Source organism: Podarcis pityusensis (assembly GCF_964106645.2).
Source record: "Podarcis pityusensis genome assembly, chromosome: 9".
In the NCBI taxonomy this organism is placed as follows: Eukaryota; Metazoa; Chordata; class Lepidosauria; order Squamata; family Lacertidae; genus Podarcis; species Podarcis pityusensis.
The window spans coordinates 4,408,172-4,435,558 of NC_138034.1; the positions used below are offsets into that span (position 1 = coordinate 4,408,172).

Consider the following 27,387-nt stretch of genomic DNA (forward strand, 5'->3'; position numbering starts at 1 on the left):
TGAAGCTGTCTTCCTTCCAGGCATTTATGTGATTTCAACCAACCTTCAACTGTGTTAAGCTGAAATTGCACACGTTAAACACATGTAAGTTGTGGCCGTACTGCATTAAAAAGTTTACCAACACATTTAACTTTCAAGTTGCTGGAACAATATTGTTATTTTGCAATGCAACTGAACTTCCCCTCCATTCAAATGAGCAGATTACGACCAGCAAGTTCCTTAAAGCTGAAAATTTATTTATTTCAGTTGCTCTTACAGCAGAGAAATCACTTCTTGGAAAGTCCCTTTCAGAATTCAGCGTCTTTAATGAATTTCTATAGACAATACAGGGGGTCCTGGTTGCTATGCAACTACAGTTAAGCAAATACTTTGTGAAGCCCACAAAAAGATGTGGCAAACAGTCACTGGCTTGCTAACTTATCCAGACTCTAACAAATTCAGATGCTGATGGGAATGTTCCATGTACTGTTCTTTAAGCTTATAACATATGAAGTCAGTGCTAAGACAAAGTATCTGTAATTCTGCAGTAAGACAATTCTGGGATCAGAAGTTATGGGAGAAATCACTACTGAACAATATATATTGTTATCCAGATGTATTTAATATTTATATTGAAGCATGAGCTTAAAAAATAATAATCTTAAGGGCTTAGCACAAAACACAAAATAAAAATATTAAGTGCCAAACGTTAGGGGGAAAGTGTCAAAAACAATCTGAGTAAGTTTCACGGCACAAAGAATTAAACCTCTCACCTTCCGAAATCAGAGTGAAACATTGTGAGAATGGTGTGACCCTACACAGTTTGCTTATAAGACTCTGAATTATGGGGCAGAAAGGACCTACAATTTGCACTTCAGAAGGGAACTGTTAACACAAGATGCGGACTGTAAGTAAAGTGCATGAAAGGAAGCCTGCTGAGCTAATGAAGTAGACTGAAAAGGAAAGTAGTCAGGTCATTCACCAGAGCGGCAGCAGGCTCTGAAACCACACTGCAAGTTCTGGCATCCACTGGCGGTTTCGGCGTGAGGACCTGTGTAAAGACAGAACAAATGTGAAAGGAAGAAAAAGGGATGGTGTTCATCTTGTGCAGTAGCCATTCATAGCCTTTTTCATCAAGGGATATTTGATATTCATTCAAAGTCTCACACTGCAGTTGTAATATCTTACTGGTATACAACTGATTATACCACATTTAAATATACAAAATATTATTTGCCCAACAGACTTCACAGCAGCGCTGTGGCCTTCCAGGTGCTAGACTACAAAACCCATCATCCTTGGCTGGGGATGATAAGTGTTGAAGTCCAGCAGCATCTGGAGGGTCCAGGTTAGCTTTCTTGGGCTTAACAAATGTAGCTCCTGTATGAGCTACCTATTTTACTTGGAAGAAATGATAAAGCACCTAATTTTTAAAAAACCCTCCAGAATAGATTATCTGTTTCCCAAATGTATACGCTGATGAGTTCTGGCTCGAAGATTATAATTTATTTTTTTAAAAGTCCCATACCAAAGTTTTACCAAGTTTCAGCAACCATCACTTACCTTCATTTGCAAGTAATTTTAATAAACAGTGAAATTACTGCACTATTGGCAAAAGCCACGTATGCATTTAAAAACAGGTGCCCTACATTATTTCAGGCACAGGACATTCATCTTAATGAATTAAAGCCATGAAACTGGCCAGACCAACCCTGCTGTCTCCTTGCAATACTCAGGGTATTTTATATAATCAAAAGTATGTGAGGGTGTGTTAACAAATAATAACATGCCTGAAAACAGTTAAGGGGGAAATGAACCTCTTTCATTACTGAAACCAACATTTGTTAGTACAATTCAATATTCTGGAAATACACCGAACACACACTTCTGGCTATTCATCTTGTAGGATTCATTTGAAGGGCACCTTCAAGTAACAGCAGAATACTATTATTAATTAATTATATGTCAAAATGGCTTCTAAGCAGATTACAACTATAAAATAAATCCATAATTAAAATGCACATTTGTAATTAAAATGCACAACAATTTAAACAGCAACAGTTAAAATAACCAAGTCATAAGATCAGGGAAAGGCTTGCCTAAACAGATGTGTTTTTAGGATCATATGAAACGATCAGCAGTGCTTTGCCTTCTATAAGGCTGCAAGTAAAATCATTTATTTCATGTACCTGGGTTAAACAGACCAATTTTCATAAAGATATGTGTCTTTCTTTCTTTCTTTCTGCATGCCCTGTCATAAGGCCAAACTACAGTTTTTATATTGAAGGCAAAGTGTCCTGTTCCAGCGCCACACTTGTTTCCTGCCAAAATTTGATCTCCCAACCTGCTATTTGCTCCTTGTGCTTGTAATAAACAGCATCTCTTTGGGCAAAAGCAGCTGGAGAGGGAGGTATTCTTGGCAAGAAATGAAGGCAGTGTCTCATTTCAGACTGGGAGAGTGCGACTGGTTTTCCTCGAAAAGCAAAGCTGAGTATGCTTTTTAAAAGTGTGAGTGACATTAATCAACATGCAGTTTGGTTCTTAGATGGATACTCAGTTCCTTAATTTAAGAAGTTTGAAGGTGAAATTTACTGAGACAAAACTAGAGAAATAGCAATTCTGAATTAGAATTTTAAGAAATACATTCAAGTTAGGCTATGTATCATCATCTAATCATGACCATACTTTTCCATGTATAAGTCTAGGGGGGGTTTTTTACTAAAAAATAATGTTAAAAGGGGCGGATAGTCTTATACACGGGGGCAATCTCCCTCCATTTTCTTAATTTTGAGTCCCTAAAAATAGGGGGTGTCATACACAGAAAAATACAGTAAATGCTGGAAGATCAGAAAAACTGTGGTTTTGCGCCCCAAACTCAGAATTAAAGAATTTCCATGATCAAGAAGAAAACTAGCTAGCTTCTGGAAGGGTTGAATGATTTTCTTTTTCTCTGAGAGTCCAACACTAAATATATATCTTCCCCCACCCCAAAACACAAATCTTAACTAAAAAACCTTTGGTCATGAATGAAAGCCTAGTTGACTGAAGCATTTTTTAAGACCAACCACAACAAATCATATTCAATGTGTTTTATTTGCTAGTTTTCCAAGTACTCTGACAGTGCACTTCTATACATGCCAACTCAGAATTAAGTTTAATTAAATGCAGTGGGATCATTTTCCAGGTAAGTAATCCCAAATCTTATATTCAAGCTACAATTTTAACAAGTTTAGGAAAATCTGGGCAGGCAGAATTTAATTATTTGCTGCTGCAAAACAATAAACAGGGGAAAACTGAATGATCTCTTTCACCCAATCGATACCAATTCACAAGTGATAAAATGAAATGAAAAAACTAAACAGATGTTTCAAGAAATAGGATCTAGAAAAACAGCAAAAAAACTTGAGTAAGAAGGATACCCTTAGAGGTATAAAATGTTTGGCTTTTAAAAAGCACTTTAAATAGGGAAATAAACTTTTAACAAGAAAGTGACAGAAAAAAATAAGTCCCCCCATTTAAACATAATGGCAATTTAGCTAAAGGAATGAAGTTAAGGGTTGTTTTGTGAAGCTGTTACAATTCAGAGGTCAAAAGATGGAAGTATGCTTAACAGAATATTTTCTATTAAGGAATGGTTTTATCACCACTTTAGTAATAAACAGGAAATTTTAGAATGAATAAATTTAAATAAAGAAGAAATCTCCTGCACAAAACACTTTGTTGAAGTATACTATAAAAAACTTTCTAGGAGATACTGGTTCCTGTTTTTGATTCATGGAGTAGTAGTATCCAATTAGTCACTCTCAACTTACAGAATACATCCATCAGGAGAGGGATTTTTTTTGGCACTTACACCTTGTCAGCAAGAATATAGACAGGTAAGAAGGTAGTGTTACAGATATATATTTTTTTGGAATGTTATCATTATCTCCATATTCAAAAAAGAAAAAAGCCATTTAGCAAGCCTTTTACTTTGGGAGGGGGAAATGTTAACACTTCACAGAAAAGGATGACATCTGTTTGGCAGTACCTAATTTAAAGGGTGTATTATGAAGCTCATCAGCTCGGCTAGTTAGCTTCACATTTTCACTATGAGAATGCAAAAGCCCTACACTATAGAGCTGGAATTGTTTTATTTATTTGCAAATGTTTAAACTGCTTTTCAGGCACATTGCCGTCACAAGGCAGCACACCAAGATTCACAACAGTGCACTATATAAGACCATCATATTAAAACCATATCACATCTCTCTTCAAGTGAGCTGTAATAATAAAACACAGCAATTGGTTAACTCAGGTCAAACTATAAATAAAAGCTTGTTTAAAAGTCAACAATGACAGCGCGTATTGTACTATCTGGGGGTAGGGCATTCAAAAAATGTGTGACCAAGGAAGACCTGTTCCTGTCGCCCGTCAAGTCTAACATCTTCCACTAAAGGGCCAGAGAGTAGTAGGGCACTAGCAGTTGGTGTTATTATAGCTTTACAGAAATTTAACAACTTGGATTAAGTATAGAAAAATTCTTTCAGAAGGTACTGTCACCATTAGTACTGAAACTAGGGTAAAGGGAAAGGAAGGGAAAGGTAAAGGACCCCTGACAGTTAAGTCCAGTCGCAGATGACTTGGGGGTTGCAGCACTCATCTCGCTTTAGTGGCCGAGGGAGCCAGCATTTGTCCTCAGACAGTTTTTTCGGGTCATGTGGCCAGCATGACTAAGCCCCTTCTGGCGAACCAGAGCAGCGCACGGAAAAGCCGTTTACCTTCCCACCGGAGCGCTACCTATTTATCTACTTGCACTTGACGTGCTTTTGAACCGCTAGGGGGGCAGGAGCTGGGATTGAACAACGGGAGCTCACCCCGTTGCGGGGATTCGAACCACCGACCTTCCAACCGGCAAGCCCAAGGCTCAGTGATTTACACCACAGTGCCACCCATTTAACTTGAATAAATCTGTTAATTATCTTTCAATTTTCTGTGCACTACCACATTCACCAACTTACTTCCTGTTGTATCCAACAACTTGGAGCTCGTTTATGAACTTATTTTCTAATAATGAAACACATTTCCCAGAAGATCAAGTACATATGATAACCTCTGGTTCCAACACACAGCTAAGAGAGGTCCCCCCCCCCCATTTTGCCATCACCTTGTTCTGCACTCTTGAGAAGAGCATCACACCCACAGCACAGCCTTATTCGTCCTTATCAAAGCAAATTTGGATATCATAGCATTATTTCTTCCCCAGCAGAATCTGCTTTTCCTTGTCTTTCCTTGTCGTAAGTGCAGCATGAGCACACACCATCAGAGAAAATAAGGGAGGTATGCAGTCAGTGTGGCGCTTTATTTATTTATACAGCAAGAAAAACAGGTAGGTGAGAAGCTGCAGCATATATGGGCTTTCCAAAAATGAAGGGCAAGGCATAGCTGGAACTGAATACCATAGTTGCCTAGCCTAAAGGCACTGAAGGGCTTTAGCACTTATGACCCCTCCTTAAAAGTGAACAAACCCATATACCCATCCCAAAGGGAAACAGCATCCAAACAAGGAAATGTTTGTTAAGGCATGAACCATCCAGTACTTACATTTTGAGAAGAGATATTATGTTAAGAGCTATCCATTATAGCAGTTCTTCACAATCTACTCTTAAAGATGATGCCAGCAAAATAGTTACAGTTTATTCAAACATTAGCCAAGGTGAAATATTTTTCAGTGGCTGACATTTGGTCACTTACACACGTTAAATTAGACTTTTAGGTTGTCGGCAAGGCAAAATGCGCTGTTGTACCATGCAAGAGGAACAAAATAAAACAAAACCTGGGCAAGCCACTCTCAATAGCAGATAAGCTAACATAAGATGTTTCCAACTGAGCCAGTTAGGACAAATTACAGTGGTGCCTCGCAAGACGAAATTAATCCGTTCCGCGAGTCTCTTCGTCTTGCGGTTTTTTCGTCTTGCGAAGCACAGCTATTAGCGGCTTAGCGGCTATTAACAGCTTAGCGGCTATTAACGGCTTAGCAGCTTTAAGAAAAAGGAAACAAACTCGCAAGAACTCGCAAGACGTTTCGTCTTGCGAAGCAAGCCCATAGGGAAATTCATCTTGCGGAACGACTCAAAAAACGCAAAACCCTTTCGTCTAGCAAGTTTTTCGTCTTGCGAGGCATTCGTCTTGCGGGACACCACTGTAGTCTTATTTTCCTGAAACAGCCAAACAGCATAATCTTTTGGGAGGTAATAAACTGTGCAATGAGGATTTGTTGTTGTTGTTGTTACTGAAAGGGTTGGTGTAAGTCTGCTCCTTAGGCTAATTTCAACTGCCCCAAACTCCTTTTATTCATGAATTAATAATAATAATAATAAATTTTATTTATACCCCGCCCTCCCCAACCAAGATTGGGCTCAGGGCGGCTAACATCAGGTATAAAAACAGGATTAAAATACAACCTAAAATGCAGCCTCCAATAGCTACCTTAAGACAAACCATTCGTGCATCCACTGTTCACTAAGGACAAATTATTAAAAAAAGAAAACTCCATTTATGCTGTGAAAAACTTCAAAGAGGAGCACAAAGCTAACACGACTGGAAGAGATACGGATACAGCCTTGTGAAACGTTCAGAAGTAATAGGATGATTCAGAGTTTGTTCCAATAATCTTATCTGAGGCAGACCTGGGAGGGGGAAATTACCGTATTTTTCGCTCTATAAGACGCACCAGACCACAAGACGCACCTAGTTTTTGGAGGAGGAAAACGAAAAAAAAAATATTCTGAATCTCAGAAGCCAGAACAGGAAGAGGGATTGCTGCGCAGCGAAAGCAGCAATCCCTCTTGCTGTTCTGGCTTCTGGGATAGCTGCGCAGCCTGCATTCACTCCATAAGATGCACACACATTTCCCCTTACTTTTTAGGAGGGAAAAAGTGAGTCTTATAGAGCAAAAAATACGGCACGTTGCGGTCTACTAGCTTGAGAGTTGTCTCATGTCAATATCTAATCCAGTATCACAGCTCCTCTTCTGTGAAACAAACCACTCAAAGTACCTGTGCCAACAAGATTCCCACAGAACACAGAGGTCTAGGCTAGGCTTAATAGGATTTCAACCTTGTACACTACCATGACTTTTGTCATATTAAAACAAAGGCATTTCAATAGTTAGGAAGTTAGCAGCAAATGTTAAACGGAATCAATCCATTTTCAAGAGCTAAAGATCAGTGTTAGAAACTGAGATATGAAAGCTAGGAGCTAAATGGCACCTTAATCAAAGTTACGGGTGCAACAACAGAATGTCTAGGTGTGCTTTCCTATAACAAGAATCCAAAGCTGAAAATGAATGAAATGCAGCTGAAATACTATGTTCATTTTTCACAAGGTCTAGTCATTCCCCTGCCCACTCCCCTAATATTCTTAAGAGGGTCTCTTCTCCAGTCTTCAGGGAGTAGCTGGAAGTGGGGAGGCAGAAAAAGGTCCTCCTTGCCTTCCACTCTGCAGTTTTAATCTGAAATCTTAGGCGCAGTACTGTGCCCAGAGCTTGGAAACTGCTCACACTAATGATATTCCCTGTCACAAAAAGTGGCTAGAACAATGGGAGTTTTGAACACTGCTCAAGATACACAACACTCCATATTAACATTATTCTTTCAATTGATTCAAACTTTTTCAATCCTAATGTAATCTCTTTATATCAAAATGAGAGCTATCAAGAGGTGGAGCCAGTTACTTCACTGAAATGGGATTTTAAATGATCCACCACAAGTATGCTTCCCTGTTCTATGTCTAGAATGGTATCAATCAATCAATCAATCTTTATTGCGGTCTAACACCAGACAGCAAAGTTAACAACAGCAACATATGCCACAACCGCATAAAGAAGCAGATGTAATTAAGAATTCCCTATAAACTTATTTACATTAAAAATAACACTCCTTCAGCTAAAATCTGTATTCCAGAGATCATAATCAGTACTCATTCCCTGGCTATCACTGTCACCATTGCCTGTCTTGTCCTCGCTGATATAAAACCGAATTTCGCAACAGGCCTGATGATATCCAAATCTTCATCGGCAAAAGGGTATTTAACGTAAGTTTCCTCTGAACCGCCAGATAATTTCCTCAGTAATGGTAAAATTAGCTCTCTTCAGCTAACACGGTACAACGGGCAGTATAGAAGAACTTGTAATATTTAAATCTATGCCTTCATAGACACATTAAACTTTTAACAATGAAAGGCTAACGTAACTCAGAGGACCTACAACTACAGAAAGGAAGTGGCTTCAAATTCTGAACATTCCAAGGGTTAAATATTAATGCTTTTAAAAGGTACTTTATTCAAAAGACATTACCGTTAATGTTATCACAGTAGTAAAAGTGTTCATGATTCAGAGAAGGGCATACAGACACCAAATCCTGCAGGCCTGCACCGGTTACAGTCAGACAACCGGAGAGATTGAGGTGTTCTAGATGAGGGAGCCCACCTCCCAGAGTCAGCATCCTAATGTGGAAAATAAAGGCACATTAAGACCATGCCAGGAACCAAACAGGTAGCAGGAGAATTCTGCTTCTTTAGCAAGATGATATATATATATTTGAACCACTCAGGACTTTTGATATTTGAGCATTTCTTTCCTCGACCTTCATTACAGCAGCCATAAAGTTCATTAAACACTACCCTGCTTCATGCAAAATGAATTCAAGACTGCCACTATTAGTGTAGGGCCCTGCTGGAATATATGGTTTGTTCAGACTTAAACAAAACTTTCTAAGAATTAGACACCTACTTTGCTCACCCAGCCCTACCATAGATAATACAGTGGATGAAATGCAAGGAACAGAGATGGGCAATGGAGTAAAGTAGGGATACTACAGTCATATAGGATCCCGTTTGACTTTTGTCTGTAACCAAGCTTAGAGGAAAGCAGAGATTCCATAGTAGTGATAGGTAAATAAGCAAACAAATCAGAGTTAGATCACAAAAGAAATTGACCATGGTAATGACAAAAAAGGAGTAACCTGGCATCAAGACAACCTGATGAGGCTTGAAGTGCATGAGAGTAGACAGCAGTTATTAAGAGACAGGGGTAAGGCAGCGGATGTCTTCCTATGCCAATCTAGAAAGCCTATTCAAGGTAAATGAACCAATGCTCCCTTCTCAAGTTAGCTTTTGCACATACTCTAAGTGGATGTCTCCCATGCTATGTCACATCTAACAGTGAATCCCAGCAGAACGAATGTAGCTGTCTAAACTGGTGGCAAGATGTTCTAGAACAGGGGTAGGCAACCTAAGGCCCGGGGGCCAGATGCGGCCCATTCGCCTTCTAAATCCAGCCTGCGGACGGTCTGGGAATCAGCATGTTTTTACATGAATAGAATGTGTCCTTTTATTTTAAATGCATCTCTGGGTTATTTGTGGGGTACAAGAATTCATTCATATCTTTTTTTCAAAATATAGTTTGGCCCACCACATGGTCTGAGAGACAGTGGAAAAGGTTGCTGACTCCTGTTCTAGAAAACCCTTCTTTTGAAGACCGCTTGAGTTTATGTGCGTAGTTCTAACTTGTAATGTCTGGTGAATGTTGACGCACACATCCATCCCAAAGGCTATTTCAATTTCCAAGCCAGAAACTGGTTTCATGTATTATAGAAGATGGTAGTCATGGGAACTCCAGTGGGAGCACATATCAGCAACATGATAATGCCCAGATCCAGTTGAGATGGAAGAGCAGTTAAAGTCATCCTGAGTTGGAGGGAGAGATTAGCATCCAGTGTTTGGTTGGGAGCTTTCTTCCCAATGACAAACATGCTTTCTTTTATTGTCTTCAGATATACCTAGGGGGGGGGCAAGGAGACACCAGAAGGGAGAAAGTGTATGGTTGGGGGTTTTTTTAGAAAATAAAGCTCCGCTCCCCACCCCGGATTTTGGAAGAAAAAACTTTACAGAGGATTGTAGTCTAAGAGAAAGAAAAATTCAAAAAAGAGGAATGTGAACTCAAAGGCAGGGAGGAGAGGAATAATCACATCTGCTTTGGGCAAAGCACTTCTCCACCTCCAATCGTCAATGCATTACCACCAGATTCAGTGGCTAAGTAATGATGAGATAACAATATGATTTTGTGTTGTTTTTTAAATGGCATTAATGGATTTTGGCAGGGGTTTCAAAGAGGCTACATACCTAAGACCGTGGTCTGTTATCTGGTAACATCCTGACAGACTGAGGAACTGAAGAACTCGCGCTGTCTCATGGTCTGATTTTGCACTCCTGAAGTATGCAAAGTCTTTCCCCTCTGACTGTTTACTAGTCCTTGGTGCATGTTTAGATAGTGCAGAGGATCCTGGGAGTGCCTGAATAGTTCTTAAAGCTGTCCCAGCACAACAGAAAGAGTGACCGCAGTAGGTCAAGGCAGTAGGAGCACAGTGCTGCTGCCAGCAAATACTAGTCCTTAGTCCAAAAATGTCTTTGCTGCAGCATGTTGCAGAACAAGTGAAATTTGATGAAGGTTCTACCACACAAACTCCTTCAATATTTCTGTGTTTCCACTCAGCAGCATCTTCAATATCTGCCAGATCTTCCGCATCTAACATCCAGATATAGGCAGAGTTAAAGCTCTCTGATCTGACAGGTGCAATCCAATGGCTTTCATTTCCTTCTCCTTTAATCAAATTTTCATTTGCAATATCATGCAAACTACAATTCTTTTTGCTGGCCTGCATGGCAATGTCTTTGTTTTTCCACACAGTTTTTCCATTCCTGTTTTGACAACTTTTCAGAGATCCTGCTTCATTGGGTGACAAAACTCCCAAGGCTCTGGAAATCTTTTTTACAGCCACATCTGTGATTCTCTCACATCCAGAGAGATCAAGATGCCGGAGATTCTGGCAGCAACCAACCCAAGACCAACTGAAACAAATATTAACATATTTGTTAACCAATATTTCGTTATTGTCCCAACCAGCATATTCAAGCTATTGCAGATAAAGTAGTCATATTCGGATCAATGAATGTTCAACCCTAAATGCATAAAATACTAAAAGAAATCAGTTAAGGATTAATAGCAAAATGCCTAAGTATTGCTGGTCTGTTCTGCAGAAACAATGTGCCGCAGAAGCAAAAGACTTACACGTTATCAGAGACAGGAGCAATGGAATGTAGTGTCTTAGACAGAATAATAACCCTTGTCTAACTCTTTTTCCTCATTCTGCAGGTAGCGTATGATACGTAACAACTTCCAAAACTAACATTTCTCCCTGCCAAAAACAGTTCACATAATCAAGGCTCTAGTAATTACTATACTGTTGGTAATTTACCAATGGCAAAGTAAGCAACAGACACCCCAAAGGATTACCAACCTTTCAAATGCGGAATCAGAAATATCAGTTTGAGTGAGATCAAGATGCTCCAAGTTAGGACAGAGTTCTAAGATCTGTCTGACCTAGGTTTAAAAGAAAATGGAGTATCAGTTTATGGTTGCAATAAAAATTGTGTCAGAGATTATATTGCTGTCTTTATACTGTTAATCCACCTTGAGTAAAGAGCAGGCAGAAAAGCAACAAAGAGATTATTTTATTGAAAAACACCCACTTAAGCACCCTTATTATTCTTTACAGATTCCCCAGATGTATTCATTATGTATACTGTACCATTTTGTTAGATATGGCTGAGCTGTATGCGAGCACAATTGTTTTCACTGAGGTGCCTACACGTGGGAGAACATGGTGAATTAAGCCCTGAAGAAAGTCCTTTTCTTTTTGAATAATGCTGATAGCCAAGGATTCTTCTGAATTTTCTTCTATAAAAGGGATCAAAGGACAAATTTAAGAATAAAAAATGGACATATATACAAAGTATGCAAATATATTAATTTTAAAAACATCTATATATCAAAAGCTAATTAGTATAATAAAAGCTGCAGCCTAAGTACTTTAGTCAAAAGGACAAATTCCAGATGCAGAGCATCTCCCTGCATGTTTTGCCAACCACCACAAGAGGTCAGCCTTCAGAGCAATGAAAGTTACCGTAGTTATGGTGTCAACCATCTTAATCTGACACTGAGCAAAAGTACCGTATTTTTTGCCCTATAGGACCCACATTTCCCCTCCAAAAATGAAGGGGAAATGTGGGTGCGTCCTATGGGGTGTATACAGGCTTTCGCTGAAGCCTGGAGAGCGAGAGGCTCTCGCTCTCCAGGCTTCAGGAAGCTCTGCGCAACCCTCCGGAGCCCGGCGCCAAGCCGCGCTGGCCTCAGGAGGGTCGCGCAGAGCTGCCTGCACGACCCTCTGGAGCCTGGCGCCAAGCCACACCGGGCTCCGGAGGGTTGCGCACAGCTGCCTGCATTTCAAAGCCTCGGGCGCGCTCTTCAGCGCACCCGGGCTTCGCACAGCTGTCCGCAAGCCTGGGGAGATCGGCGCGGCTCCCTAGGCTTGCGGATAGCAGGCTGTTCTGGGGGCTGGGGTCGGGGGAAGCTCAGGCTTCCCCTGCGCCAGCCCCGTGCCTGGGGGGGGGAAAAACTAGGTGCGTCCTATAGGGCGGTGCGTCCTATGGGGCGAAAAATACGGTAGTTTTCTATCCTGACGCTAACTTACCATATACAGGTGAAACCCCAAAAATTAGAATATCGTGGAAAAGTTCATTTATTTCAGTAATTCAACTTAAAAGGTGAAACTAATATATGAGATAAGACTCATGACATGCAAAGCGAAATATGTCAAGCCTTTATTTGTTATAATTGTGATGATTATGGCGTACAGCTGATGAAAACGCAAAATTAACAATCTCAGAAAATTAGAATATTAAATGAAATCAGCAAAACAAGGATTTCAAATAGAGCAATATTGGACCTCTGAGAAGTAGAAGCATGCATATGTACTCAGTACTTGGTTTGGGCCCCTTTTGCATCAATTACTGCCTCACTGCGGCGTGGCATGGATGCTATCAGCCTGTGGCACTGCTGAGGTGTTATGGAAGACCAGGATGCTTCAATAGCAGCCTTCAGCTCTTCTGCATTGCTTGGTCTCATGTCTCTCATCTTTCTCTTGGCAATGCCCCATGGATTCTCTATGGGGTTCAGGTCAGGCGAGTTTGCCGGCCAATCAAGCACAGTAATCCCATGGGCACTGAACCAGGTTTTGGTACTTTTGGCAGTATGGGCAGGTGCCAAGTCCTGCTGGAAAATAAAGTCAGCATCCCCATAAAGCTCGTCTGTGGAAGGAAGCATGAAGTGCTCCAAAATCTCCGGGTTGATGGCTGCGTTGACCCTGGACTTAATGAAGCACAGTGGACCAACACCAGCTGATGACATGGCTCCCCAAATCAACACAGACTGTGGAAACTTCACACTGGACTTCAAGCATCTGGCATTGTGTGCCTCCTGATTCTTCCTCCCGACTCTGGGTCCTTGGTTTCCAAATGAGATGCAAAAGTTGCTCTCATCAGAAAGGAGGACTTGGGACCACTGAGCAACAGACCAGTTCTTTTTTTCTTTAGCCCAGGTAAGACGCTTCTGACGTTGTTTCTTGTTCAGGAGTGGCTTGATAAGAGGAATACGACATTTGAAGCCCATCTCCAGGATCCGTCTGTGTGTGGTGGCTCTTGATGCACTAACTCCAGCCTCAGTCCACTCCTTGTGAAAGTCTGAATGGTCTTTTCCTGACAATCCTCTCCAGGCTGCGGTCATCCCTGCTGCTTGTGCACCTTTTTCTTCCACACTTTTCCCTTTCGCGTAACTTTCCATCAATGTGCTTCGATACAGCCCTTTGGGAACATCCAACTTCTTCTGCAATTACCTTTTGAGGCGTTCCCTCCTTTTGGAGGGTCTCAATGATGGCTTTCTGCACAACTTCCCCATGATTGTACTTCCTACTGAACCAGACTGAGAGACCATTTAAAGGCTCAGGAACCCATTGCAGGTGTTATGGATTGAATAGCTACTGCACCTTTTCACAATATTCTAATTTTCTGAGATTGTTAATTTGGGGTTGTTATCAGCTGTACACCATAATCATCACAATTTCAACAAATAAAGGCTTGACATATCTCGCTTTGCATGTCATGAGTCTATCTCATATATTAGTTTCACCTTTTAAGTTGAGTTACTGAAATAAATGAACTTTTCCACAATATTCTAATTTTTCAAGTTTCACCTGTACATACAAACCAAGCTTTCCCCAAAACATCAAGGAAACTATGCCTTAAATTTGACGGGCATGGTAGTTCTAACAAAAGTGTCAAGCACAACTCAACCGACAGAAAAGGAGCACTGACTATGAGAAATATGACAATCAAGATTATATAGATGTACAAGTGTACAAGTATGCTTAAAAAGGTAAAGGTAAAGGTACCCCTGTCCGTACGGGCCAGTCTTGACAGACTCTAGGGTTGTGCGCTCATCTCACTCTATAGGCCGGGAACCAGCGCTGTCCGCAGACACTTCCGGGTCACGTGGCCAGCGTGACAAGCTGCATCTGGCGTGCCAGCGCAGCACACGGAACGCCGTTTACCTTCCCGCTGGTAAGCGGTCCCTATTTATCTACTTGCACCCAGGGGTGCTTTCGAACTGCTAGGTTGGCAGGCGCTGGGACCGAACGACGGGAGCGCACCCCGCCGCGGGGATTCGAAGTATGCTTACTTAACTCTAAACATCAGTCAAAAAGACCAGCAGTACTAATAAATATCAACAAAGAATAGCCCCTTTAAGTGTCCTGCTGTTGGGTGACTTGCTTTTTTGGTGACTAGTGTCTACATCCCTCAGACACACAGACCTATTCCTCTGCAAAAACAAGCCATGCTCTCAAGGTATCCTTGGCAAGTATCATACTCTAGATGAGGTTTTCAAGCTTTGGCTCCCTTGACCAACTACACTTTGTACAGCACCCCTGTGGAGCTCAGGAGCCCCGTTATGTCACCCCTTCCCTGCAGAGCTGGCAGCCTCTCGCCCTTTTCCGAACACCCTCCCTTGTGGAGTGTTCCCTTAGCCTCCTCTCTCCTCTTGGGAGTCTTCTGGGCAGCCACAGCTGCCGCCCCTGGTTTCTGAGCTGCCCCCCCTCCGCTCCAAAGAGAGCTGCCTCCTCCCACTGCCCCTCAGGGACCTGGGAAGCCACACCCCTGACCAGTCCCAGAGGCACCATTTGCCTGGGAAGCTTGCAGCCAGGGCTGCTACAACAGCTGTGCAATCCTTCGGGAGGCAGGAACGCAAGAAGGCATCAGAGGAGAGAGGGAAGAAAAGAGGGACAGAGGCCAGTGTCGCCCATGGCACCTGTGACCATCATTCAAGGCACCCCAGGGTTCCATTGCACACTAGACGACCCAAGACAAAACTGTAAAGGGAAGATATACAGTTCACCCCTTAACTTACCAGACTCATCTATATCAGCATCTTCATCCCATTCCTGAAAAGCACAGCTTTCATCTTTTCTGTTTTTTACCCATTCTTCATCAGGATCTGTATCAAGATCACCAGGTGGGCCACTGGACCAGTCTCCTAAGTAGCCAACAAGAAAGCATTTAATTATGTTACAGAAACCTTTGAATTACCCACACATATCAGGAAGGAGTAGGCTCTTTTAAGAAGTGTCAGCCAGCAGAAAACACAATGGTGTTACAAAGAACATGCATGTTGCTCTCCTTGTCCTTAATCCTTGGAGACTGGGAAAGTAGCACATGTAGAATTGGTATCTCCCCTCTCCTGTTCTGAAAAGGGCCCTCCCTTTTCAGAACATACCTGCGGTTCAGTGCTCGGATGTCGTTCCCGTAATCAGGCGTTTATTGCTACAGCTTAGTCATCGAGGTGTCAAAATCAGTTGTAATAGAATTGCACTGAATTAACAAGTAGAATAAGGAAAATTAAAATTAAAAATCCTTAATTTTTCTTTAATTTTAATCACAAGTGGACTCTTTATTACTGCAATTGCAGTTGTTCAAAATAAAATCTAGTCGTACCTTGGTTTTAGAATAGCTTAGTTTCCAAATGTTTTGGCGCCTGAACGCCGCAATCCCGAAGTGACTGTTCTGGTTTGTGAACGTTCTTTGGGAAGCCAAACGTCTGACGGGGCTTCCAATTGGCTGCAGGAGCTTCCTGCAGCCAATCAGAAGCCACTCATTGGTTTCCAAACGTTTTGGAAGTTGAACGGACTTCCGGAATGGATTCCGTTCGACTTCCAAGGTATGACTGTATTTTGGAAAGAGAAGAAATGAGCACTGAAACACTTATTTTAATCTCCTTACTGCACTCTTTACTGCATTTGCAATTGTTTATGATAAAACCTATTTGAGAAGGAAACTACTTTTGCCATTTTTATGGATGTTTATTGTTTGTTTACAGATAGTTGCTTTGGTGATATTATCTTGTAATATAGGTAAAGGTAAAGGTAAAGGTACCCCTGACCATTAGGTCCAGTCGCGGACGACTCTGGGGTTGCACACTCATCTCGTTCTATAGGCCGAGGGAGCCGGCGTTTGTCCACAGACAGCTTCCGGGTCATGACTAAGCTGCTTCTGATGAACCAGAGCAGTGCACAGAAACGCCGTTAAGCTTCCAGCCAGAGCAGTACCTATTCATCTATTTGCACTTGACGTGCTTTCAAACTGCTAGCTGGGCAGGAATCTTGTAATATAGGTGTGGCTAATCAGGTGCCCTCCAGATATAGTATGACTACAGCACCCATCATCCCTGAAAGTTGAATCCAACAATTTCTGCTGGAGGGCCACAAGTTAGCCACCCTAAATGTGTTAGATACAAGACAAATAATTCTAAGCCCAGTCTTAACTTGGTGATTTAAAATAACTAAGACTGAACATAATTAATTAATTCTGTCTGTCTTGTATGTAGTATATCAGCAGTAACGGGTCAATGTAGGGCTATTCACAAGTATACACTAGCCAAATAATATAGATATGCCATAAAAAGAGTAATTTACATTTACAGTGCTTGATCTCAGAAATTATATACCTTCTTCCTTAATGGCTTTTCTTTTACACATAAATGGATGGTAATCTAAGCTTCTAAAGAGCTGGGAATTTCAGCCACTTACCTCTGGCCCAGTGCACGGGGTAAAGATGTTTCCAAAGAGATCCAGTTTTAGCCAACTGAGACCATTTGCTATTTACTTGACTGCATCGACACAACTCCTGAGGGCTAAGGTAACTAAAAATAGTCAGCACAACCTCAGAAGGAAGATCAACAATATTGGTGGTTTGCCCTTTTTCTTCGGTTTCTGAAATATATGGGAATACATTCAGTATTTTGGCAGTGGCTTGAAGAGTATTGTTCTGTTTAGAATCTACAATAAAAAAATCATCACTGAAGCTGTGGCAGAAAAGCAAAGCAGACAGCATGTATAAATGGGGAGAGGGGCAGAGCCCATCAACTTTTACATCTCCTTCTCAGAGCCGCAGCACTGAGTGTTGACATCCTTTCCCAAAAGAATAACAAACATAAATAATACCCCAAACTCAACTGCTACTAAATTGCACAAACATTAAGCAATTAAACAAGTATAACTAATGAAAAGCCAACAAACATAAGCACACTCAGCTGTCCTGGATTGAAGCCTAAATGTTACTTCCCAAGCTCTCTAGTGTCAATTCAGCCATCACTTTTTAAAGTCTTGATTTCTTTGTTGCCAGTTATCTAATGGGCTTTCATATTAGCCACTTCATCCAAAACCAAAGAAGCATGCAGGACAAAATCATTGTGTTTTTATTTATTTTTATTATTTTATTAAATTTATATACAGCCCTATACCTGCAGGTCTCAGGGTGGTTCACAGGATAAAATCAGAATATTAAACCACCATAGACATAATTCAAAATAAAAACATAACCAACCCATTTTAGAATATTTCCCAACCTTTTCTTACCATCCTGCAGGTGTTCCTTATTAATCTCTATACCACAAAGTAAAAGATGTACTTGGAAATAAATGCTGCTATTTTCAAGCAAGCTCATCAAATCACTGCTGCTACTTGTTTTGGCAACCCAGATAGTTTCCTACAGGACTCTACTCTGCAGTAGTAGTAGTATTATTATTATTCAGCACTACCTTCAATCAGAAAATGAAAGCTAGTCTGGGGTGAAAATGCGCAGTTTAGGATACGAAAAATGTTTCAATGAGTAAGACTGACCAATGAGTATAACAGAGACAAGATCACTAAAGAGACCGAAAGTAACTGTAACCTACATCAAAAGCTCTACAAGTTGCAAGAACATAATTTTAAGTGCCATGGAGTTATGTGACATTATTTTCTAGAAAACCAGCTGAGAAATTCAGAAGATTGCTACAAATAAAAGGTTACCTTCACCTTGATCTGCTTTTTCATCCACAGAATATTTAAAAGCTTTCTGCAGTTCCTCGGCTTGATTCCAGAGACTAATACCTTTACGTATTTCTGCTGCAGCTTCCTTCTGGGAGCAGTGTTGCGCAATTACTTTCTTTTTTATGTCCTTCAATTCCTCATAAGTAAAATATTCCATCAACATTGGCTGGAAAACCTAAGATACACAACAAACGTCACTTTTTGAATAACCCAATTGTTCCAACTTGCTCTTGTTTTTGAAATACTACATTTAACTTTCTCTGTCTAAGATCATCAAACACATATGATACACATACAAGGATGAGAAACAAGATACACATAGGATTAGCTGCAGTAGGGCTGGGCAATATCTGGTTTTTAACATGAAATATCACCAGCGAACCATCGCAATATAGCAATACATCATGATGTCTGAAAAAGGATGGGTGAGACTGGACTGAGGAGGGAGGGAGCAAGCAGGAAGCACGACCAGGAGAAATGAGGCAACCCGCTTGCTCCAACGAAGGTGTAGGCAGACAGGTGCCCAGGTTCTTGGGCGCCCTCTGCCAATTCCGGCAACTGGACTACAGAGGGAGCGAGCGAGCACTGGGCGCCCAGGGGTGAAATATGCTTTGCTGGCAGCAGCTAGGGAGCAAACGGAGATGTGCAATATATTGCTAGCTCAAAAATTCTGAAGCCATTATCACAATCTGAACTTCCAACCAGTTTCAGACTATGTATTGATATATCACCAAGCTCTGCAGGTTCTTTTGCAGATTAGAACCTGGACAGACAATAACTCATAAAAATTGAGACATAGAATCATAGAATTGTAGAGTTGGAAGGCACCCAAGGGTCATTTGGTCCAACCCCCTACAATGTGTGAAGGCCCTGCCACAGGTCACTGCTAACTCGGCAACCCCCAGTGGAGACACCACCAGCAGAGCCTCCCCTGCTGGTTGTATGGCCTGGGGAAGGTGCTCTTTTAGGTAATTGGGTTCCAAGCCATTTAAGGCACTGTATGCTCAAACTGGAAGTGAAAGCTGGACCATAAATAAGGCTGATAGCCGAAGAATTGATGCTTTTGAATTATGGCACTGGAGGAGACTCCCATGGACTGCAAGAAGATCAAACCTCTCCATTCTTAAGGAAATCAGCCCTGGGTGCTCACTGGAAGGACAGATCATGAAGCTGAGGCTCCAAGATTTTGGCCACCTCATGAGAAGACTCCCTGGAAAAGACCCTGATGCTGGGAAAGATGGAGGGCACAAGGAGAAGGGGACGACAGAGGATGAGATGGTTGGATAGTGTTCTCGAAGCTACCAGCATGAGTTTGACCAAACTGCGGGAGGCAGTGGAAGACAGGAGGGCCTGGCGTGCTCTGGTCCATGGGGTCACGAAGAGTCGGACATGACTAAACGACTCATCAACAACAACAAATGCTCAAACTATTCTTGAACTGGGTCTGGCAGCTCAATGACAGTCGTGTAGTGATCCAGGTACTGGTCCCATTGGGCTGTCATACTTACCAACCTAACAACTGCATTCTGCACTAGTTGCGGTCTCCAAGGGCAGCTATACATAGAGCACATAACAGTAGCCCAGGTGTGAGGTCACCAGAGCACGGACAACTGAGGCCAGGCAGGCTATCCTGATTCAGGAAAAGCTGATGAACAAGCCTAGGCTGGGCATAAGAACTCCCAGCCATGGAAGCTATTTGAGACTCCAGTGACAAATTGGAACCCAAGAGTACTACCAGACTATGAACCTGTTCATTCAGTGGGGTATAACCCTACTGAAAACAGGTTGTACATCCAATTCCTAGACCCGGGAACTACTGAACCACAACACCTCCATCTTATCAGAATTCCGCCTTAGTTTATTAGTCCCTCTCTATCCCATCACGGCTTCCAGACACTGGTCCACCTTCACAGCCTTTCCCGAAAAAAAGTGACAGAATGGAGAGAGAGAGAGAGCTGTGTGTCCTCAACATACTGATGGCACTGTGCTCCAAATATCCTTGCAGAAAATGGAAAAGAAGAGAAGCAGACGTGAGCTTGCCATTTTTGGCAGCAGACCAGTTTTGTCTTTTGAGGAGGACACTCAAATCTAAGACTAAAGGCTCTTGACTACTACAGTCAGAATCGAAAGAGTCACTTAGGATAATACAATGAGGCTCCCCCCCTTTTTTATTTGCTTTGAATAGCAAAATCCGCACAACACCAACTGCTCTTAAAGCTTCAAGCATTTGCCACAAAGTAAATATGCCTCCTGTTCAAAAAGCACATCTAAAGCCTGCTTGGACACATGGCATTCTGAAGCTTAATTAACCATCCAATTCCCATCCATTCACTGGGTACAATCGAACGTAATGGCCAGAAACCATTTCCTAGTACAGCTCACCTCCTCCTCTTCTTTCATGTGAGGAAGAAAATCCCTGGTAAAAGCTTCAAGCCTCTCCTTTAGCTGTTTCGCATAGTTTAGTTGTTCATATTCATTCTGAGAATGATAAAAAATACCATTACTAAGCATTTGTGCCATTTGAACACTTACGATCAATTGTTAGAAATTGTTAAGTTCTAAAATCCTTAAAATTAAATATGAAGCAATATTGAAATACCAATTGGTTTGTGTTAGTTTCCAAAGTAAGTTCAAGCCATAAAAAACAACACACCTCTTCATCAGATGTCTTAAAACAGATGCCCAGAGACCAACTTATATAAAATATGTTAGCATTTCATTTCTAAAATGCTATTATTTTAGTGCAAATGTAAACACTTGTTGTCAGGATGTCTAATTACAGTAAGGTAGATTTTGAAATAATTCCCCAGATGATGCTTAAGATTAATTTTAAAGAACTTGGTAGGTGACCAGATTTTGGGAGTATTTCATTATATAATTTAAGTACTTAACAGGCATTGAAAACTAGCAGTGGTACCAGTAGAATTCAACAAATGAAAAGATTAAAAGGATTACCGTCTGACATGTCACAAGCATGGAAAAGTAACTACATATGCCACTTTGTAAAGATAACACACAGTGAGTCAGAAGCCTATAAACTCATGGGTCTCTCTGATATACCTATACATTTAAAGGGGTCAGAAACTGGCAGTCCAGGGGTCAGATGCAGCCCCTCCATTCAGTCTGCAGAACCCCCTTCTCCTCCCAGACAAGTTTGAGGGTTTTTCAAAAAAAAACCTAGGGGGGCTTTTCAAGTCTAATTTTGGAAGGGAAGAATCAGGCAGGGCTTGCATCTGGGGAGGGATGTGCTTGCCCTCTTTGTGCTGTGAATCCCTCATGCCAGAATAAGGCTTGAGGAAAAAAGCCTTCTACTGGTGCTAATGGAGGGCTGTTTTCAATGCTAACTGCCACTTGGGAAAATTGGCTATCTTTAAAGAAAGTACAGCAAGGAAAGGAAGGCTTAAACTTCCCCTTCCTAACTAATACCTATGAAGATCACACACACCCCTCCATGCAGCTATTTTTCCACCCTAGTGTGGTGGAGGGAAGAAAGAGTAAGAATCTGCATACATATATGTGTGAGGAGTGTGCTATATGTGCATTCTGGTGGTGCAGAGGAGAAAGCGCATGGTGTGCCCATGGACACTTTAATCACATACTCCAGAATTAGCCTCTCCTGCCAATGGCATACGACCCCCAAGAGGGGTGGTCAAGATGGAACATAGCCCTCCAACTGTAAAAGATTCCCCACCCATCAAATCTTAAAGCTATGATGTTCTTATGCATCCACATCCCATGTGACTCCTGTTTTATAAGGTGTGTTATTCAGGCATGTCACACTGCCAGAAGTGTCAGCTGCTGACATCGCCCAAACTGCTCTCAACAAAAAGCAGCTGCTTGCTAGGAAGTAAACCATATTTTTAGAGAGCTTCCCTTCTACCTGGAGGAGTCAAGGATGCGCAATAAAGTTATGACTAAGCTGGAAATTCTAAAGCACACTTACAAGAAATAAGCCCCACTAAGCGTAGCATGGCTTCTTTCTAAGCAAGCATATATTCAACCAGCCTTGTGGAACCAGAACTACGCTGAGATTGCACAAATTCACACATCATCTCAGAAATGTGATTTTGCATTGTACCACCCAGAAACCAAACACTCTTCTTTCTGAAAGCTCACCTTCACATTCTTCAACCCTTTCTCAAAGAGGCTCAGCATTTCTGAGAGTTTATTGTCTGAGTGTACATTATACACAGTCCGGCTGCGTTGCTGAAGTAATCCAATTATGTATTCATTTTCAATTTGTTCATGCATTTTGAATTCCTTAAAAGTAGCATATAGGGATTGGAGGAGAGCCCGGAAGTCATTGTTGTTGGAGAAGTTGGTCTTAGAAAGCTGATGGGAAGAAACAAAAAATAATCAGTTTTTTCTGGGCTAATACTCAGTAAATCATGTTATCCTCTAAAAAGGTATTTGACACCATCCCACTTTCCTGGTCAAATCTGTTTCCCCTCCCCACCACAGGTGTTTCTAACTCTGATTAAGAACAAAACAAAACCTGCCTGACAACACATTATTACTACAGGTAAAAAGTCCTGGAAAGTTATTTTAACATATGGCAAATATAGCAAAACCTCAGTTTTAACTTCAGTAGTAAATGTAAAGGGCTTTCTCGGTAGTGGCACCCGCCCTGTGGAACACCCTCCCACCAGATGTCAAAGAGAAAAACAACTACCAGACTTTTAGAAGACATCTGAAGGCAGTCTTGTTTAGGCAAGCTTTTAATGTTTAACAGACTATTGTATTTTAATATTTTGTTGGAAGCCGCCCAGAGTGGCTGGGGAAACCCAGCCAGATCGGCGGGGTATAAATAAATAAATTATTATTATTAACATTATTTTTGTTGTAATTATAGAAAAAAAGGTTTTGCTCATAAATCTGGTAAGAGCACAAGCTTTTAAAGTGCTTTTAGGGTTGTGCTGTCATTCAGTGCTGAGGTTCAGAGACTTTTCATACACACACACACACTACTCCCACTAGGCTGAAGGAACCATCAGTGACCCTCAACTATGGACTGCAAATTCATTTTGTCACAGACACTCTCCACAACAGATGAAGTGTCTTGGGATATCCAGTCTCTGGCATCCTTTGACTCTCAACAGAGGTCATCCCACAATACAAGGACAGAATACTGGAACAGATGAGGCTGGATGCTTCATCCCTCTCTAGGCATCGCCACACATCCAGGACAGACTCAATCATTAGCTTAGGAAAGATACCACATTCAGCTCACTCTCTAAGATGTGCCAGTGAGGCTATAATGTTAGCACCAATGAAGGCAGAAAATGAAATGTCTTGAAAAAGAAGTTCAAGGAATTCAGTTCCTACACTCAGGAGTATAGCCCAGGATGATGCTCTTTTACAATAAGTTGGCAACCATCCTTCTACACTAGAAATATGTGACTATGGTCTATTCTGAGGTATCAGTGTTCCCAACCAGAGTCAAAGGACAAGCCCCAGAACAACCACAGAGGCAACATCCAGGCAAACCTCATCACCCAGACCAGGAACATCTGGCCAGATAACAAAGACTTCTTCCCGCCTTGGGACCCCCAAAGTAGGGATCAATGCCAACTCTGCCACTAGTATCCAGCACTCTTGTTTCTCAAATGGCACCCACACTGGGTGAGGGAGAAAAAGAAGAGAGAGAAATCCTTTCGCAAATTGCAAACAACACAATTAAGGTCAAAGGTTTATTGCAGAGATTATGTAGCATGTTCTGACATAACTGTGTAAGCCCCGCAAAGGCACTAATTAAAGACTAAGAATTTCAGAGGACCTCCTCCTCCTCTCTTCTTTCCACTCCCATATTCCATCAAATGACTCAAAGGAAAACAAAGGAAAATATCAACCCACATTGATAGTGACCTTAGTACTGGCAGCAACAAACGACATAACTTAAGAGGATAGTGCAGGGGCAAGGTGGTGATTTAAAACACCAAGGGGGGGGGAGGCAAATTTAAACCACTAATTTAGATCAAGTTTCCCACAGACACTTTTCATATAATACCAAAATAATAGTGTAAATATGACCAGTACACCATGTTAACTTCTAACTACAGTATCATAATATTTTGACAGTGACGCCTGTCTACAAACAAAAACAAAATGAAATACCCATGGCTGAAGAAAATGCTTCTACTAGAAGCTTCTGGATCAGGAAGTTCTACCTAAAACACAGAGGCTGAGTCACAGTCCCTTCAGAGAAAATGTCTGTACTTAGCCTGAGAAAAGCTGATCTATGGAACTTCTTGCCACAAGGAAATGTGACAAAAAAAAGCAAATTCAAAAGTTGGATTAAATATCAGTGGGAAATGATGTCCATAACTGCATGTTGATTTTGTTAAACCTCGCTTCCATCTGCCACCATTTGCCCTGCACCACCATCTTGTTGGGCCTCAATATTTTTCAGTCATCTCAAGTGGGCTCTGGGGGTTGAGAGCTGTACTATAGCAACACACACTACATGTGATCATATTCAGTAAATTCTGTGTATTTGACATTCATATGGCCAAGTAAAATGGCCCCTCACCTAAAAAAAAAATTAAATTGCAAATAATGTTTACCCTGAGCTGCTCTTTTCTACAAAGGCTTTCCTGTAGTAGAGCAGGGGCAGGGTGTGGGGAGGTAGATCAGGATATACCTGTACATGTGGGAGTGACCTGAAATAGATCAAGTCTTTCTTACTCCCAGATAATTAACAATGGCAACAATTATGCTACTGACATGAAGAAGGGTGGAGAAGAGGCGTACACAGAAATGGATATTTGTGTATTGGTGTGTGAGTTCAATTCAGTTCTGGTTCAAAAAAACCGCTCACGGACCGAGATTTAATTCTAAGTACCTGTATTTTTTACCTCTCTCCACTTACTAGGCCTCAGGAATCTAGTGAAAAACTAAGCCTTGCTAGCCTGGAATGTGCCCTGCCCTACAGTTTGATAGTACCCACCTGAAACCTACAGTTTATATTGTTTTAAGTTATTCTTTACTGGCAACTTGAAATAAAGGCACATGAACACACTGAATAATCAAAACCTGCATTGCTATGTGGAAAAAACTGCTAACAAAAATTGTATAGTCATACCTCGGGTTGATTGTGCTTCGGGTTGAGCGCGTTCGAGTTGTGCTCCATGGCAACCTGGAAGTAACGGAGCACGTTACCTCCGGGTTTGGCCGCTTGCGCATGCGCAGACGGTCAAAATGATGTCACGCGCATGCCCAAAAGCGGCGAAAAGCGACGTGTGCGTGCGCAGATGTGCCGTTGCTAGTTACGTTTGCTTCTAGATGCGAACAGGGCTCTGGAACGGATCCCGTTCATATCCAGAGGTACCACTGTAGTTGCAAATTACTTTTGAGTGAAGAGGGGTGTGCAGCTGCCAGGTAAATCAGTTATGTTCCCCATTCAGTGTGGGACTGCCTATTTTACAGAGTGTGCTTGACCACCTTGCTTCAACCTTGAGCTTTTAAAGCTTGTTGGGATTACAACTCCCATAACCCCTGATCATTGGCTAAACTGACTGGGTCAAGCCAAACATGCCATCAGGAAGCTGTAATAACCAAAATACATTGAGCAATACATTATCTTGGGCCCCTGCGATCTCTGCATTTCCTTGCTCTCCTTTACTTGTTAAGCTGCCAACTTAAAAAGCAAAGACACCTGCTTCAAGGAACGTGCACTCTAAAATGATACAGGGAGAGAAAAATCTGCCTTTAAGTTGCGCCTGCTGACACACCAACTCTGCATTGCAAATGTGACATGAAGGCTGGAAACATTAACCTCATCATGTGGGAATCCTTGTTCATCCGCAGCAGTGACCGGAGGAGGAAGGACTGCTGGGAGAAACACAGAGAAAAGAAATGCCAATGTCTCTACAGTCACAGCAGGCACTGTAACTCTAGGAGAATTCAACCCCGGAGGCGCAAAAAACATCTATTTTTTTGACATTTGGATTTCTGAACGAGCTTTTCTTTGTCCATATTCGACACGCATGGTTCATGTCATCAAAAGTCCAATAATGTCTTCTACAGAGTTTCTGCCCTCATGTAGCAGCATAGCTGGGAATCGCAGTGGAGGAGGGAAAGTCGGCGCCTCAGGCACTTTGGCCGCGCTTCGTTGGGGGGGGGGGCTGCCTTTGGAAAAGATTCTTAAGCCAGGAACACACGTGCGTGCGTGCGTGCGTGCACACGTGTGGCGAGAAGGCCTCATCCGAGATACAAAACCCCACCACCAGCGGAGAAGCTGCGTCACGTCTCCGCTAATATCGGGAAGGAAGCGCAGCCGGCGACAGAGCCCTGCGAGGGAAAGGGGTTCGCAGCCAAGCGCAGAAAAACCGGGGAAGAAAGAGGGGAAACCTGCAAGCGGAGGAAGGCGGCGCTGGGGGGGGGGTGAAAACAACTGTGCGGACGACGGTGGCCGAGAGGAGTCACGGCGCGCGCCAGGCGGTGGCAGCTGCGCAGGCGCCCCTCTCCCCTCCGGCTCCCCCGAGGGTGCGCGCGCATCCCCTCTCACGCAGCAAACGAGCGCCGGCCGAGCGAGGCCCGAGGGGGCCGAGGGGCGTGTCTCGGCGCCTCACGTAACGAGGGGCGCGCGACCACCTCGCCCCCCCCTCACGGCTGCGCCCGGCGCGTCGCCCCCTCAGAAACCTCCCCCTCCCGCCTCCTACCTTGTCACAATAAAGCCCGACGAGCTGCTTCATCCGCCAGTGCGGGGCCGTGAAAACATCCACCTCCTCAGGGAAGGGAGCCATCTTCTCTCCCCCATATATATAGAGAGAGACAGAGAGAGAGAGAGACCAGGCGCTCTCGCTCGGCAGCCGCGGCCGGAGACGCTGCCCCTTCTGCGCCTGCGCCCCGCTTCCACCCGCCGAGTCACGTGCGCGAAGGACAAACCCGAGAGCTGCGGAGGGTAGAGGAGACGCGCGGACTGGATCGGCCGCTTCCGGGTATGTCATGGAGGAGCCTTCTCCCGCCCCTTCGTTTGTTTCAATGTCTCCCAGGGCAGAACTCGGAAGAAATCAATCCAGGGATCTACATCCACACCCCAGTTAACAGAGAAGTTCCAGCTCTTCCGAGATCAGTTTTCATTTTGTGGTCAAACATTTAAGTTTGGGGTTTC

At 42.5% G+C, this 27,387-nt stretch overlaps 2 protein-coding genes across 3 annotated transcripts in view; one reads left to right on the forward strand and one right to left on the reverse strand.

The window, feature by feature from the left end:
* The window catches only part of CC2D2A (coiled-coil and C2 domain containing 2A), a 63,211-nt gene extending 62,783 nt beyond the window's left edge, over window positions 1-428 (forward strand). The window contains exon 37 of the mRNA XM_081021492.1: window positions 21-428. Within this exon, the coding sequence (XP_080877618.1) occupies window positions 21-63 (43 nt within the window). The 3' untranslated portion in view covers window positions 64-428. The remainder of the gene's footprint in view (window positions 1-20) is intronic.
* On the reverse strand, window positions 216-27,149 carry FBXL5 (F-box and leucine rich repeat protein 5). 2 transcript variants are annotated; one of them, XM_081021528.1, is made up of 11 exons: window positions 26,936-27,149; window positions 22,392-22,607; window positions 20,658-20,753; window positions 18,255-18,450; window positions 16,992-17,174; window positions 15,317-15,442; window positions 11,607-11,755; window positions 11,316-11,398; window positions 10,141-10,866; window positions 8,315-8,463; window positions 216-1,030 (listed from the first exon to the last, which is right to left on the reverse strand). In XM_081021528.1, the coding sequence occupies exons 1-11, from the start codon at window positions 27,017-27,019 to the stop codon at window positions 954-956; spliced, it is 2,085 nt and encodes a 694-aa protein (XP_080877654.1). In that variant the 5' UTR covers window positions 27,020-27,149; the 3' UTR covers window positions 216-953. The 2 variants fall into 2 exon arrangements, with proteins under 2 accessions (XP_080877654.1, XP_080877655.1); XM_081021529.1 differs by having other exon boundaries at window positions 18,261-18,450; window positions 26,936-27,147.
* Window positions 27,150-27,387: the final 238 nt, after the last annotated feature.